The 15,192-nt window shown below is 41.8% G+C and overlaps 2 protein-coding genes across 5 annotated transcripts in view; one reads left to right on the top strand and one right to left on the bottom strand.

The window, feature by feature from the left end:
* Positions 1 to 10,362, top strand: part of adhfe1 (alcohol dehydrogenase iron containing 1) — a 47,535-nt gene extending 37,173 nt beyond the window's left edge. For 3 of the 4 annotated variants that reach the window (XM_048529914.2, XM_048529912.2, XM_048529913.2), the window contains one exon: positions 1,035 to 5,557. In XM_048529914.2, coding sequence (XP_048385871.1) covers positions 1,035 to 1,118 — 84 coding nt within the window. In that variant the 3' untranslated portion in view covers positions 1,119 to 5,557. Of the gene's footprint in view, positions 1 to 1,034; positions 5,558 to 10,217 lie in introns of those variants that run through there. The other variant, XR_007247440.2, reaches the window with a different exon arrangement.
* Positions 7,086 to 13,273, bottom strand: dad1 (defender against cell death 1). The gene is made up of 3 exons (XM_048529915.2): positions 12,984 to 13,273; positions 10,821 to 10,963; positions 7,086 to 7,209 (listed from the first exon to the last, which is right to left on the bottom strand). The coding sequence occupies exons 1-2, from the start codon at positions 13,192 to 13,194 to the stop codon at positions 10,833 to 10,835; spliced, it is 342 nt and encodes a 113-aa protein (XP_048385872.1). The 5' UTR covers positions 13,195 to 13,273; the 3' UTR covers positions 7,086 to 7,209; positions 10,821 to 10,832.
* Positions 13,274 to 15,192: the final 1,919 nt, after the last annotated feature.

Here is a 15,192-nt window from a genome sequence, read left to right as displayed (position 1 = left end):
TGCCTGATGCGAAAGTAGCCAGCCTCCATATCTCTGCTAGCCAATCAGGCACCTGGATGTTTGCTTGAATTCCTTAGGTTCAATACCATTTTGAGCTAAGTGTTTAGAAGTGGAAGGAATCTCCATGATCCTGACATCAAAACATAAGAAGTGGAGTGGTCGATTCAACCCCTTGAGCCTGTTCCACCATTCAGTGAGCTCATGGCTGATCTGCATCGAAACTCCATTTACCTGCCTTTGCCCCATATCCCTTAGTACCTTTGCTTAACAAATGTATCTGTCAGAGATTTAAAATTAACAACTGATCCAGCGTCCACTGCCATTTATGGAAGAGAGTTCCAAACCTGTACCACCCTTTGAGTGTAGGAGTGCTTGCTAACATCTCTCCTGAATGGTCTGGCCCTAATTCTCAGACTAAGCCCTATAATTCCAGAATCCCCATCTAGTAGAAATAGTTTATCTGTATCTACCCTTTCTTCTCCTGTAAATACCTTGAAAACTTTGATCAGATCACTCCTTAGGCTTCTAAATTCTGGACAAAACAAGCCTAATTTGTAGAACAGGAACAACAACAGAAGTTGCTGGAAAAGGTCAGCAGGTCTGGCAGCAATTGTGAAGAAAAATCAGATTAAATTTCTTGGATCTGGTGACCCTTCCTCAGAACTGTCATAGAGAGGAGTAGAACTTCGTCAAGTCAGGCATGTCTAGAACAGATGTAGCAGTGAATTCTGAGGAAGGATCACCAGGCCCAAAATATGAACTCTAGTTTTATTTCACAGACGCTGCCAGATCTGCTGAGCTTTTCCAGCAACTTATGCTTTTGTTCCTGATTTGCAGCATACGCAGTTCTTTCAGTAATTTGTACAATCTCTCCTCATCACCAACTCCTGAAATCCGGGTTTACAATGTTTCTCTTTCGGGAACCAGACCCATTGGCAGCTTATTCCAGGGGTATGTAAGTGCATGTCTACTGAAAAAGAACCACCTTAAACAATTTGGAGACAATAAATAGTTTTTCTGCTGTTCTCATTTAGGAGAGAGTAACGAAACTGTCACCAAGGCCCCAGACAGAGGAAGACCTGACAGCTTTATTCGAGTCTTCTATGAAGCTATATTAATCTTGTTCTCTGGAATAAAGAGCTCAAAACTACATTAAGATAAGGGAACCTCACTGAATCCAAAAGAATGTAAGCATACCATTACTTTTGTCAACCAACTTGTCAATGTAAGTTTTAAATATGTTGCAGAAAATATTTCAAGTTAACAACAGTAATCAGTCATTACATTATAATTGTGGAGCACAGTTTTCCAAGTGATTAATTTCATTATTAATTCACTGGCATCTATCAGTTACCTAGTACCATTGCATGGCCAATAGAAAGGAAAATCAGGGATGATAGAGTCATACAGCACAGAAACAGGCACTTTGGCCCAGCTTGTCCATGCTGAAAAGTTTTCCTAAACTGAACGAGTCCCATTTGCCCATATTTGGCCCATATCCTTACAAACTTTTCCTATCCGTCTACATGCCCAAATGTCTTTTAAATGTCTACCACTTCCTCTGGCAGCTCATTCCACATATGCATTACCCTGAGTGTGAAAATGTTTCTCTTTAGGTCTCCTTTAAATTTTTCCTCTCTCGCCTTAAATCTATGCCATCTACTTTTGGATGCCCCTAGCCTGGGGAAAAGACCTTAGCTAGTCACCTTATCTATGTCCCTCATGACTTTATAAGCCTCTATGAGGTCGCCCCTCAGCCTCCCATGTGAGGGAGAAAAGTACCAACCTCTCCTTATAACTGAAACCCTCCAGTCTTGCTAACATGCTTGTAATTTTTTTTGCACCCTTTCCAGTTTAATAACATCCTTTCTATAGCAGGGTAACCAAAATTGTATGCAGTACTCCAAATGTGGCCTTACTGATGTCTTGTACAGGTGTAACATCACACCCCGACCCCTGTACCCAGTGCTCGGACTGTTGAAGGCAAGGGTGCCAAATGCCTTCTTTCCCACCCTGTCCACCTATAATGCCACTTGCAAGGAATTACATACTTGAAACTATACACCGTCGTTCAACATTCCCCAGGATCCTACCATAAACCATGTGTAAATCTTGCCCTGGTTTATCTTATCAAAATGCAACACCTTGCATTTATCTGAATTAAACTCCACCTGCCATTTCTCAGCCCACTGGCCCAGTTGATCAAGGTCCCATTGTAATCTTAGATGACTTGTCACTTTCTTCTATACCACCAGCTTTGAGTCACCTGCAATCTTCCTAACCATGCCCTCTATATTTTCATCCAAATCATTTATATAAATGGACCCAGCACCAATCTTTGCAGGATGCCACTGGTCACACGCCCCCTGTATGAACAACACTCTACCACCACCCTTTGTCACCTACCATCAAGCCAATTTTGTAACTGTGATAGAATTCTGATCAGCTAGAGTTGAAAATTTTAACTTGTTTTGTATCCAAGCTAAACATTTTGTAAAGGATGTCATGACTTCAGAGAAGGTGCAGAGAAGATTTACTGTAGTGGTACCAGGAATGCATCCCGCTCTGCAGAGAAAATGGAAAATCTATCTCTGTATTAAATACACTCAATGACTTGGCCTCCACAGCCTTCTGTGGCAATGAGTTCCACAGATTCACTACTCTCTAGCTGAAAAAATTCCTCCTTATTTCAGTTCTACAGGATCATCCCTTCCCTCTGAGGATGTGCCTTTGCGTCCTAGTCTCTCCTACTAGTGGAAACATCTTCTCCACATCTGCTCTATCCAGGCCTCTCTGTATTCTATAAGTTTCAGTCAGATCTCCATTATCCTTCTAAATTCTATCAAGCACAGACCCAGAGCCCTCAGCAGCTCCTGATTTGAAAAGCCCTTCATCCCTGGGATCATTCTGGTAAACCTCCTCTGGACGCTCTCCAAGGCCAGCACGTTTCAAAAAACAAAACAAGGACCTAAAAAAATTACAGCACAGGAACAGGCCCTTCAGCCGTCCAAGCCTGTGCTGATCCAGATCCTCTATCTAAACCTGTCACCTATTTTCCAAGGATCTGTATCCCTCTGCTCCCTGCCCATTCATGTATCTGTCTAGATACATCTTAAATGACCCTACCGTGCCCGTCTCTACCACCTCCGCTGGCAACGCGTTCCAGGCACCCACCACCCTCTGCATAAAGAACTTTCCACGCATATCTCCCTTAAACTTTTCCCCTCCCTTAAACGTTTCCTTAGATACAGTATCGAAAACTGCTCACAATATTCCAACTGCAGTCTGAGCAGAGGCATATATCTCTGCTCTTGCATTCTGTCCCTCTTGAAATGAATGCTAACATTGCATTCCTAATTGCCAACTAAACCTGCATATTACCCTGAAGAGAATTATGAACTAGGGCTCTTAAGCCCCTTTGTGTTTCAGATTTCTGAAGCCTTTCCCAATTAGAAGATAGGCTACCCCTCTATTCTTCCTATCAGAGTGCATAACTGCACTCTTTGCCACATTGTATTCTATCTTGCCACTTCTTTACTCACTCTCCTAGCCTGTCCAAGTCCTTCTGCAGCCTTCCTGTTTCCTCAACACTTCCTAGTCCTCCACCTATAGTTGTGACATCTGCAAACTTAGCAACAATGCCCTCAGTTCCTTTCTCCAGGTAATTAAATATATGAGTAGTTGTGGTCCCAATGTTGACCTTGGCTCCACTCCACTAGTCATCAGCTACCATCCCTTTATTTCCATTCTCTGCCTTCTGCCAGTCAGCCAATCCGCTATCCATTGCCAGTACCTTGCCCCTAACACCATGAGCTCTTATCTTATTTAGCAGCTTCCTGTGTGGCACCTTATCAAAGGCCTGCTGGAAATGCAAATCAGTCACATCCAATGGCTTTCCTCTGTCTGCCTTACTCATTTCCTCCTCAAAGAATTGTAAGTTTTGTCAGGCATGACCTCCCTTGACAAAGCTATGCTGACTTGCCCTATTTTACCATGCACTTCCAAGTACTCCATAATCTCATCCTTAATAATGGACTCTAAAATCTTACCAACGACTGAGGTCACACTATCCAGCCTATAGTTTCCTATCTTCTGCCTCCATCAGTTCTTAACATTTTCAAATCCAGTGCTCTCTGCAAAAGCGTCACTTGTATATTATATGCACTAATGTGGATTTGGGTAAGGATGATAGATTTCCTTCCCTAAAGGGCATTCGTGAAGCAGATGGGATTTTATAAACAATCAACAAACAGCTACATGGTCACCGCTGGGATAGTTTTCTTCATGTTTCATTGAACTCAAATTTCAACATCTATCGTGGTGGGATTTGAACCCGTTTTGGGGAGAACATTAACCTGGGTTCTGGCTTGGTAAACCAGTCTCATTGCCACTATGCCACCACCCTACAATAGCCTTTTGATGGCAATCTTTAAATCTAAATTCAGTGCGATCCACTTAAGTTGCAGACAGCAATATCAAATTAGCAAGCCAGAAAGAACTAGGGTAATGCAAGAGTAGGCACTGTCCTCATTAGTCCTGGATTGGAGTTAAGGCAGAGTCTCATAGAATCTGTACAGAGTCAAAGTAGGGCATTCAGCTCATCAAGTCCACACCAATACTCTGATGAGCATCCCACTCAGACCCACCCCCTACACTACACCAGCATTTCCCATAGCTAATCCACCCAACCTACACATCCCTTGACACTATGGGGCAATTTAGCATGGCTAATCTACTTAACCTGCATATCTTTGGACTGAGAGGAAACTCACACAGACAAAGGAGAACATTCACACTCCACACACAGTCACCTGAAGGTGGAATTTAGAACAGGTCCTTGGCACTGTGAAGCAGCAGTGCTACCATTGAGCCACACTATGCATCTGATGCTTGACCTTGGGCTGTTCAATAGAAACATTGTGAATAAAAGATTTTATTCTTCAGTAAAGTTATTTCAACAATTTCCTTAGAGCAGGAAGGAATGGCTAGGATCCTGAATACTCCAACTTTCTATCTGATTGTTCATGGAATATATTTTCCTCTAGTTGTTAAGGTAATTGAGAAAGTGTGCAGTGATCATAGGAAAATATGTCTAACAAAATAGGATGTTTTTGTATGTATTTAATGGAGAGCTCTAGAAAAGACCTAGAATCCATTATATAGTGTGAGATTTATGATATTATCATGAAATGACTGTTGGAAGGCTGTATGATATTTTACAGTTTTTAGTGTTTCTGTAGTATAAAAAAAGTTGGAGTGTTTTAGCTGTAACACACAAGCTCTAAAAGAAACTCTCACAAATTGAGATTTGTACCAGTTTGTTACACACAGTTATGCGTGGTTTTGAGATGCAGAATTGCAAATTGTATTACAGGCCAAGCATTTCTGCAATAACAGAAGCGTTTGATCCAAAAGTGATCTCATGCCTGCAATAAATTGCAGTGTCTTGGTCTTGTCCACTATAAGACAATATCCTAACAGCATTACAATGCCAAACAATATTGCTTTCTTCTCCTATCATAGAGTTTCCATTGTGTAAAACATCAAGTTCTATAATTCCTGCTGTTTTTCATTCAATTGTGATTTTAAAATGGAAATACCACAAATAAATTTAGTTTGCTGTGGATTAATCTGTCATGATCTTATATATTTCTTGGCTGCACATCAACAACTAACACTAAGCCTGTAAAATATATTTGTAATAGATTTCTGGAAGATGCAATAATATCAAGCATAGTAAAGACATAATTCCATCACAGTATCTGCAGAAAATATACTGATGGCTTTAAAGCGGATTTGGATTTCTATCTCTTTTGATTAATTATTGTAGCGTTATTATTTAAAGTGTTATGCCCTGTGTGAATGGAATATTGTGGAGCTCTTTCCACCAATTTAGCTTAGGGAACCACAGAGCAAGTCTGTACAATTCCCAGATTGTTTCTACTGTGCCAGGCCAAAGATAAGCAGGCTAGGTAGATTAGCCATGGGAGATGCGGGGTTAATGGGAATAGAGTAGGGGACGGGTCTGAGTGGACTTGACGAGCTGAATGGCCTCCTTCCACACTGTGGGGATTCTGTGATTTTATGTGACTTTTGGATTTTCTAACTGTTTTATTCAGGCAAAGCAACCACCCATTGCATTTTATCATCCAACACTTCTGAAACACACAAATCCCTAGGAACTCAGTTTTTTTGTATTTCTAAATACTATTTGCAACCAAACAGACACACGAAAGTGCAAAAATGAAGGAACCCACACATCCTGTTTTTTATTTGTTTTAACACCAATGACTTGTGTGACTGGCCCATGACCTTATTAATCCTCAAACATTGCAACAACTACATATGAAAAAGTACTCCATGATCCGTAAATGGTTCTGATGATGTATTATGTAGATTCTCTTTTTAAATATTCTTGGATTTAGGTACATATTCCTGACATATCAGCTGAGAATTTGAGAATAAATGTATATGAGTCATTTAAGTCTATATCCTTATCAATACATAAATACATTAAAACAAAATAAGACAAAAGAGCTGAAGTAATCTATCAAATCTGTTCATCCGTTCAATGAGATCATGGCTGATCAATAAGTTTTACCCCCACTTTTCTGTTTCTTTCCCCCATAAACCTTGATTCTCTTACTGGTTTAGAAAAAAATCAGTCTATCTTAGCCTTCAATATATTCAGTTTTGCCAATTTACTATGCTTTGTGGATCGCTAAACCGAGTAGGTAACTGCAGGAAATGCAACTGATATACAATGTAATTTCACAAAGTTTTAAACAAATTTTCATTCATGTTATACCCCTAAAAAAGGAGCTTAAGAAAGAAATGCTGTGTGTTTCTTCTGAGTACCTAGCTATTTATTGCTTAGCAAATTAAATTTAAGCCACCAGAGACTGAGTCCTTTCTTATCTCACTAAAATGCAGTGCTTAAAATTTTAGTATGGTATTAGCTGTGGAATAAACTAGCCCATTGTACAGTGGAAAAGACACGTTTAATCCCCAATTTCTACTAAATTAGTTGATTTCAGCTGAAGTAGCAGTTTAGATCCCAATATCAATTAAAATACAGCCAGCCATTTTGTAAAAGATGCTTTATTTTTTATACATGTACGGAATGAAACAAAATGTGTAAACAAAATTCAGACAGGTCCTTTGCAGCCACAATACAAGTTCCAATCCCTCATTATTGCTGCTGCATGACTGCAAGAGAAAAGAAAGGGTTTAGAGAGAGACATCAATGTGCTGTCACAATGCTTTAATATACTATAAACTGTCTCTCAATAACAATTATAAATAGCACTGAAAACAATTCCCTGTCCCCGTTGCCAAGGAAGAGTTTTCCCTCCCAGCAAAACACATGCATTAATTCAGGCAGCTTTCAAAACACACAGTATAAAGAACATATAACCACTTTGTACTAAATTCACAACCATCCACCAGCATAAAGGCATGCTGATGATTATTGGCACCTGTGTTTCACATCTCATCAGAGGCAACATTGAAATCGAATTCTTAACACCCTGTAGTGTATGGACCAACAACACAAAGCCAATTATGACGCTGAAGTCCAAAAAAGAAAGGGACCTGTTATCCCCTTGACTGAAGTTCTCGCTGGCTCTTTCGAAAGAGCTGGTAAACTAAAACTCAGACTACATTAACAGGTGGACTAAGTAATCCGATAACACAATCACAATAGGGGAGTTCTCATAGTGCCCCTAGCCAATTCACTAACGTCAATCATCAGATTCTCTGTTATTTGTTAGGCATTGTTGTGTACAGATTGGCTGCCATGATCATGACATTGTCAGATTAACTAAATTCAGAAAGGTACTTTTTATTTAAATATACCAAGTACTGTGGTACATTCAAAAGCTTTGAGAGATGCTACACAAATGTCAAGTTCTCTCTTTTTACATTGTTGACTCTTAATGGCAATGTTTTGCTAACATAGCTCATATTTATTAAGAAAACTCAAACTAAGAGAGTCCCACTAGAAAGTCTGTTTCACACACCAAGTGATCTGTGCCCCACACAACTCCTGACACCAAACTCCCATGCACAAGAAGCTGGTACTATGGCAACTATACGTTTTCAGCCTCAATGTGACCGTTTTAACCAGACTATCACTGAAGGACAGTCATACCAGAATCCAACCACAGTGCAGTACACCATGCTGGTGCCACAATCCACCAAACACAAATACATTTCAGTCCTTTCAACTGAGTCAACAATGGGTAGTTGGACATTAGAAAGGGGATTGACCACTCCAAAGCCACATACCATCGGCGTGTCTAGGATACAGTGTATAAGTTGTGATTCTGAAGGACTTTGCAAGTTTGATATGGCTGTATTTGCCATATGATAGAGAAACAGAAATAGGCCATTCAGCCCATCAAGTCTGTTCCACCATTCAATGAAATCATGGCTGATCTGATAATCCTCAACTCCACTTTCCTGCCTGTCCCCAGAACCCTCAACTGCCTTATTTATTAAGGGTCTTAGCCTTGAATACACTTAGTGATTTAGCCTCTGCAGCAAAGAATTCCACAGATTTACAACCCTCAAAAAAACTCCTCCTCCTTACGTCTTAAATAGATGACCCCTTTTTGAGATTACGCCCTCTGGTCCTGAACTCTCCAGCAAGGGGAAACAACCTCTCCGTATCTACCCTTCAAGAATCCTGCATGTTTTAATAGGGTTGTCTCTCATTCTGCTAAATTCCGTTCAATACGGGCCCAACCTTTCCTCAGAAGCCCCTCTATACCCAGCATCAGCTGAGTGAATCTACTTTGGACTGCCATCAATGCCAGTCTATCTGTCCTTAGATACACCACTCACAGTATTCCAGCTGTGGTCTGATTAGCGTTCTTTTATTTTAAATGGATCAGAAATTGGCTTGCTGAAAGAAGACAGAGGGTGTTAGTTGATGGGACATGTTCATCCTGGAGACCAGTTACTAGTGGTGTACCGCAAGGGTCGGTGTTGGGTCTACTGCTGTTTGTCATTTTTATAAATGACCTGATGAGGGCATAGAAGGATGGGTTAGTAAATTTGCAGACGACACTAAGGTCGGTGGACTTGCGGATAGTGACGAAGGATGCTGTAGGTTGCATAGAGACATAGATAAACTGCAGAGCTGGGCTGAGAGGTGGCAAATGGAGTTTAATAAAGACAAGTGGGAGGTGATGCACTTTGGTAGGAGTGACCGGAAGGCAAAGTACTGGGCTGATGGTAAGATTCTTAGTAGTGTACATGAGCAGAGAGATCTCGGTGTCCATGTACACAGATCCTTGAAAGTTGCCACCCAGGTTGACAGGGCTGTTAAGAAGGCATACAGTGTCTTAGCTTTTATTCATAGAAGGATCGAGTTCCGGAACCAAGAGGTTATGGTGAAGCTGTACAAAACTCTGGTGCGGCTGCACTGGGAGTATTGTGTACAGTTCTGGTCACCGCATTATAAGAAGGATGTGGAAGCTTTGGAAAGGGTGCAGAGGAGATTTACTAGGATGCTGCCTGGTATGGAGGGAAGGTCTTACGAGGAAAGGCTGAGGGACTGGAGGCTGTTTTCATTAGAGAGGAGGAGGTTGAGGTGTGACTTAATTGAAACATATAAAATAATCAGGGGGTTAGATAGGGTGGATAGGGAGAGCCTTTTTCCTAGGATGGTGACGGTGAGCACGAGGGGGCATAGCTTTAAATTGAGGGGTGAAAGATATAGGACAGATGTCAGAGGTAGTTTCTTTACTCAGAGAGTAGTAAGGGAATGGAACGCTTTGCCTGCAACGGTAGTAGATTCGCCAACTTTAGGTACATTTAAGTCGTCATTGAATAAGCATACGGACGTACATGGAATAGTGTAGGTTAGATGGGCTTCAGATTGGTATGACAGGTCGGCACAACATCGAGGGCCGAAGGGCCTGTACTGTGCTGTAATGTTCTATGTTCCATGTTTAAACACTCCATTTCCTTTAAACAAAAAGGCCAACTATCCATCTTACTGTACTTAGTTTTTTGTGAATTATGCATAAGAATTCCGAAATCCCTCTCCACTGTAGCCATTTCAGAGTGCAGTTAAGAGACACTGTCTGGAGTCATATGTCGGTCAGACCAGGTAACAACAGCAGCTTTTCCTTCCCTAAAAAGACATCAGTGAACCAGATGTGTTCTCACAACAATTGACAATAATTTCTTGGTCATCATAATTTCAGATTCTTACTGAGTTCACATTTCATCATCTGCCAGGATGGGATTCGTACGCAGACCCGAGAACACTACATGGCTCTTGGAATTACTAGTTCAGTGGCAATACCACTATGCACCACCCCTTTTCCCATTTCCTTAAGTATATATCCAATTCAAAATTAGAAATAAATGGGTAGTAGATCATATCAATTTGCTACGTGAAAAGGTTCTTAATTTTTATTGCTTTTTCCTTTACCTGCATACATTATAAGAGAAAAGTTAAATACAACAACTTTTTTTCTTCTGTTTAGACATAAGAGGTGAAGGATTAGTTAATTCTCTCTCTCCCATTTCCAATACAACCTAATCTCAACAAAATTAATAAAATAATAAAATGTGAGGCTGGATGAACACAGCAGGCCCAGCAGCATCTCAGGAGCACAAAAGCTGATGTTTCGGGCCTAGACCCTTCATCCTCTCTGATGAAGGGTCTAGGCCCGAAACGTCAGCTTTTGTGCTCCTGAGATGCTGCTTGGCCTGCTGTGTTCATCCAGCTTCACACTTTGTTATCTTGAATTCTCCAGCATCTGCAGTTCCCATTATTTCTTCTCCACCTCAAATTCACTCACCAATTTGCACACTCAACCTATGAAGTTGATCACCACCAGATGAAGAATGGTGCTAGCAAAGAGGAAGTCTGCAAATGCTCGCTCAGGTGAGATACCAATGAAGTCTCCTTTGTTCTGAGGGTTGATCTGTATCCGCAAGCAAACTGTAGAAGAGGAGGAAAAGCAAAATTTAATAATTAATGAAAAATACTGCAAAGCAATCATAGACACGTAGAAATAAATAACTGTCAATTCAGGTTATGGTCAAGAAATTATCAACACAGTTTAATCCAACCTCAAAACGGTGCCAAAGACAGTGAGTCCCTGTTTATCTTTCTGAGGAAGGAGTGAAAACATTAACTCTGATTTCTCTTCACAGATGCTGCCAGACCTGCTGAGCTTTTCCAGCACCATCTGTCTGTGTTCTGGTTTATCACTGCCCATTTTTACATTGTTCTACTTTAACGTCAGTTCAGGGGACTTGTGTTCTTAGTGAGCTTTGTTCCAAAGATACTTTGTGAACTCTGATGCTGGGCCGCATGGCTTAATTGGCACCATTTTTGGTACATTCTCTCCTGCTACCTAGCCCACCATCTTTCCATGGATCTGTGGCCTCTTCTGTTCTGCGCTGTTCTAATTCACCCAAAAGTCAAAGGCTGTTCTTTCTGCATCTCTCCACTCATCTCTAAAGCCCTCATTTACAGCAAGCTTTCAGGGGAGCGAAGTGGGAGAGTCGGGAAATGGGAAGTTTGGCAAGAGAAAGAGTCAAAAAGTCAGAGGGCTGGTAGCAAGACAGTGGGCAGAAGAGGATAGATTAGGGAGTAGGAGAGGCTGTGTGCCAAAGAGTCAGCGAGAGGTCAGTTAGCAGCGCGGCAAGTGAGAAGTGTGGGAAGCAGCATCAGCAGCAAGCAGAATTGCCAGTGAGCAGGAGGTACAGCAAAATAATCTCATTTTTTCACATTTGGTCTGTTTTAAAAGTTATTTCATTCACAAATATAGGAATTCAACTTATAGGTGTAATTTTTTTTAAATGATGAGGAAGGTCAACGATCAAGGGCCACCTATTTAAAATGGATAAGGGGATTTTGTTTTCCTCCCAGAGGGTCATGAGTCTTTGGAATGCTTCCTGAAACAGTTGCTGGAATCAGAGTGCTTGAATATTTTTTTAAGGCAGACATATTCTTAAAAAACAACTGTGGATGCTGGGCATCGAAAACAAAACAGAAATTGCAGGAGAAGTTCAGCAGGTCTGGCAGCATCTGTGGAGAGAAATCAGAGTTAACTTTTTGGGGCCAGTGACCCCTCCTCAGAACTGTTTTCTGAAGAAGGGTTACTGAACCCAAAAAGTTGACTTCTATATTGCTCTCTTCACTGACACTACCAAACCTGCTGAGTTTTTCCAGCAATTTGTGTTTTGATAGATTCTTGTTAAGCAAGGAGGTGAATGGTTATCGGGGCAGGCAGGAATGCAGCTTTGAAATTGCAACCAGATCAGATCTTATTGCATTAACAGAGCAGGCTCAAGGTCAATGTTCCCTCAATCGTGTCTTAATGCTATATGGATCTCCGAGGTCTACGTGTCACTGCAGCTTTTGGAAGAAGGCACACAACAACACACTATTTGATGTATAGGAGATTCCCAGTGCTGTACAACACAAATGGAACACTGCACCACACCATACCCTCACTGAGGTTTAAACCCCATTCCAATGGGGCTTGCAACAGAGTACAGTCCCCTCACCCAGGTTCCCCTGTAGCTCAATGCTTTGAAAAGCAGCACTCTGATCAGTTGTGAGGGCCTGACATTCCCCATCACCTCCTTTTTCAGTCTCTCTCTCTCTCTTCACCCCCCCCCCGAAATCCCTCCTTCCCAGTCCCCCTCTCCCCTCCCCCACTCGACCCATCCACCCCTTCCCCCTCAAGCTCTCCTTCTGTTCTCCCCCACCACCTCCCTCTCACCATCCTTTCCCCTCTCCCTCCCCCACCGCCTCCCTCTCACTTCCTCCCCATTCCCCCCCCTCTCTCACAACCCCCTTTTCACTCCCCCAATTACCCATTCCCCTCTCCCCAACCCTCCCCCTCATCCTCATCCTCCCCCCCTCATCCTCCTCTCTCTCTCTCTCTCACAACCCCCACTGCACCTCCCCATTTTCCCCCAAGAGCCCCCCGCGCCATTGCCCCGACCTGCCAGCACGAAGGCCCCGACACAGGCGATGAACCCGGACAGGAACGAGTTGAACGGGAAGGTTCCGACCAGAGCGCAGTAAAGGAACTGCGCCACCCCGCTCAGCGCCATGTACAGCAGGTACGAGTCCAGCAGCTTGAGGCGGAGCGGCGTCCCCGCCGCGTACTCCTGGGAGAACCGGCTCAGCACCGACAGGACGGAACCGCGCATCGTTCAGAGAGAGGTCCGACCCAGGGGGAACACAGTCACCGGGACACAACCCCACACATCAGCAAACCCGCCCCGTCCCCGCCCAATAACCGTCCGGGCACCGCCGCAACTACTGTAGCCCCAACAAAAGGGCCGGGCACAAAGGTTCCAACGCCTCCCCAGGTCCAAACTTTAAATTCATGTCTTTTTAATCTGTATTTCTTTAAAATAAACAAACAAAAACCTGAGATGAAACTGCTGAGTCATTTAGAGATCGACATTACGTATTGAATACCGTACTCTCTCCCAATCTGTTTTCATGTAATCTGATTATTGAGACATCAACTTACACAGTATTCAAAAAGAGACTTTTCAAACTATTTTACTGCAGTTAAACATTAAATCCGATTCCCTGCGGTGTAATCAAAAGTAAATTTAGCCACCAAGACTCATGTTTGGTCAAAGGGTTTTTAAACAGCCAAAAAGGTTCTGAAAAGAAAATCCAGAGTTTAGGGTCTTGACAGCCTAAGTCACAATCACTGAAAATAAACTAAAATAAAAACTGCTGATGCTGGAATTCTTTAACAAAAACAGTAAGTGCTGGAGGAAGAAAAGCAAGTCTGGCAACCTCTGTGGAGAGAGAAACAGAGTTAATGTTTCAAGTCCAGTAGCCCTTCTTCAGAGCTGGAACTGATTGACTGGTTTAATGTAAATGATATCACTAAAGTTTGATGTGTCGTTAAGTCCCATGTGAAGAAGCCTTAAACCGATAGCTTTTATTTCAATTCTGCATTTCAACCAATCAAGTGATGTTTTAAATGTGAGAATGGAAGTAGGTTCAAATTTGAATGTGCCAGATGGAGGGGTTCAGTAGATACATGCAGTAAAATGGTGCAAAAAGTTGTGGTATGATAATGCACCTATGTTTTATCAGCTCAAACATAAGATGAGGGACTGGTACTGAGATCAACAGTTGGAGATATCTATCAGGGTTTGGAAGCAACAGAGTTAAAAGCGAAAGCTAAAGTTGCAACAGTCTTACCAGACCACAGGAGTGGTCCTTCATTAGAGGGAGAGAGAGAGAACTGAGGGTGGTTTAACCTGAGGGTCACCACACCACAGAAAAGGGAAGAGGTTGAGAAGAAGAGTTAATCTGAATAGTCACAGTGACAGATACCATGCAAGTTTTAATGACAGATGAGCTGAAGCAAAACAGGTGTGGCTGTGTTGGAGTGTTGTAGATAGTCATTAACGTCAGAAACTTGAATTGGAGATGCACTTGCTGAATGTCAGGGATTTAACACCCAGCAATCACTACTGCAATCTGGTGTCTGCCTTTTATTGTTGTACAGCATATTAAACTCAAAAATGCTGTCAATTCAAAAACAATTAAAAGCAGCCCCAAATAAAGACCAGTGGAATCCTATTGAAATTGCTTCAAGGTGACTGAATATTTGCAGATCCTTCACATTTTGTTTCTTTAACTCTTCCTCTGAAAAAGAAGCTGTAGCCTTAACAACACATTAAAAATAGCATGTCTACTGATCTTCGTAAAGCTCCATCCTCCTTATCCTATCTCACCATTCAGCACAAAGCACTACTATGGGCAGAATCCAAACTGAACTATCTGTGCCGAAGATACACAGTTAATAACAGTGAACTGTTGATGACTGATGCAATCATCTGAACTCAAAAGCTGATTAAAAGGATACTTTCTCTTTAACATTTGGGCATTGTTTTAAAAGTTGTGAGCTAATTACATGTTACAAATATATGGAGGTTTTAAGAACTAAGTTATTCAAAATAAATTAGAGGTAACAGAACAGATTGGCAGGTCTTCAAACTATTAAGAAATTATACTTAACCAACAGAGACCAGACAGGCATTAGGCAGGTGGGAAACAAAGCAGACAGGACAGGGACAACTTAGACTAATTAACCGCACATTTCAGCCCTCCACTTGTAATGGACAGATATACAAACTACCTATAAAGCAGATCGTTCTAATCAAATTAAGGAA

Source organism: Stegostoma tigrinum, chromosome 5 (genome assembly GCF_030684315.1).
Source record: "Stegostoma tigrinum isolate sSteTig4 chromosome 5, sSteTig4.hap1, whole genome shotgun sequence".
Taxonomy (NCBI): domain Eukaryota; kingdom Metazoa; phylum Chordata; class Chondrichthyes; order Orectolobiformes; family Stegostomatidae; genus Stegostoma; species Stegostoma tigrinum.
This window is presented reverse-complemented; position numbering and strand designations above follow the sequence as displayed.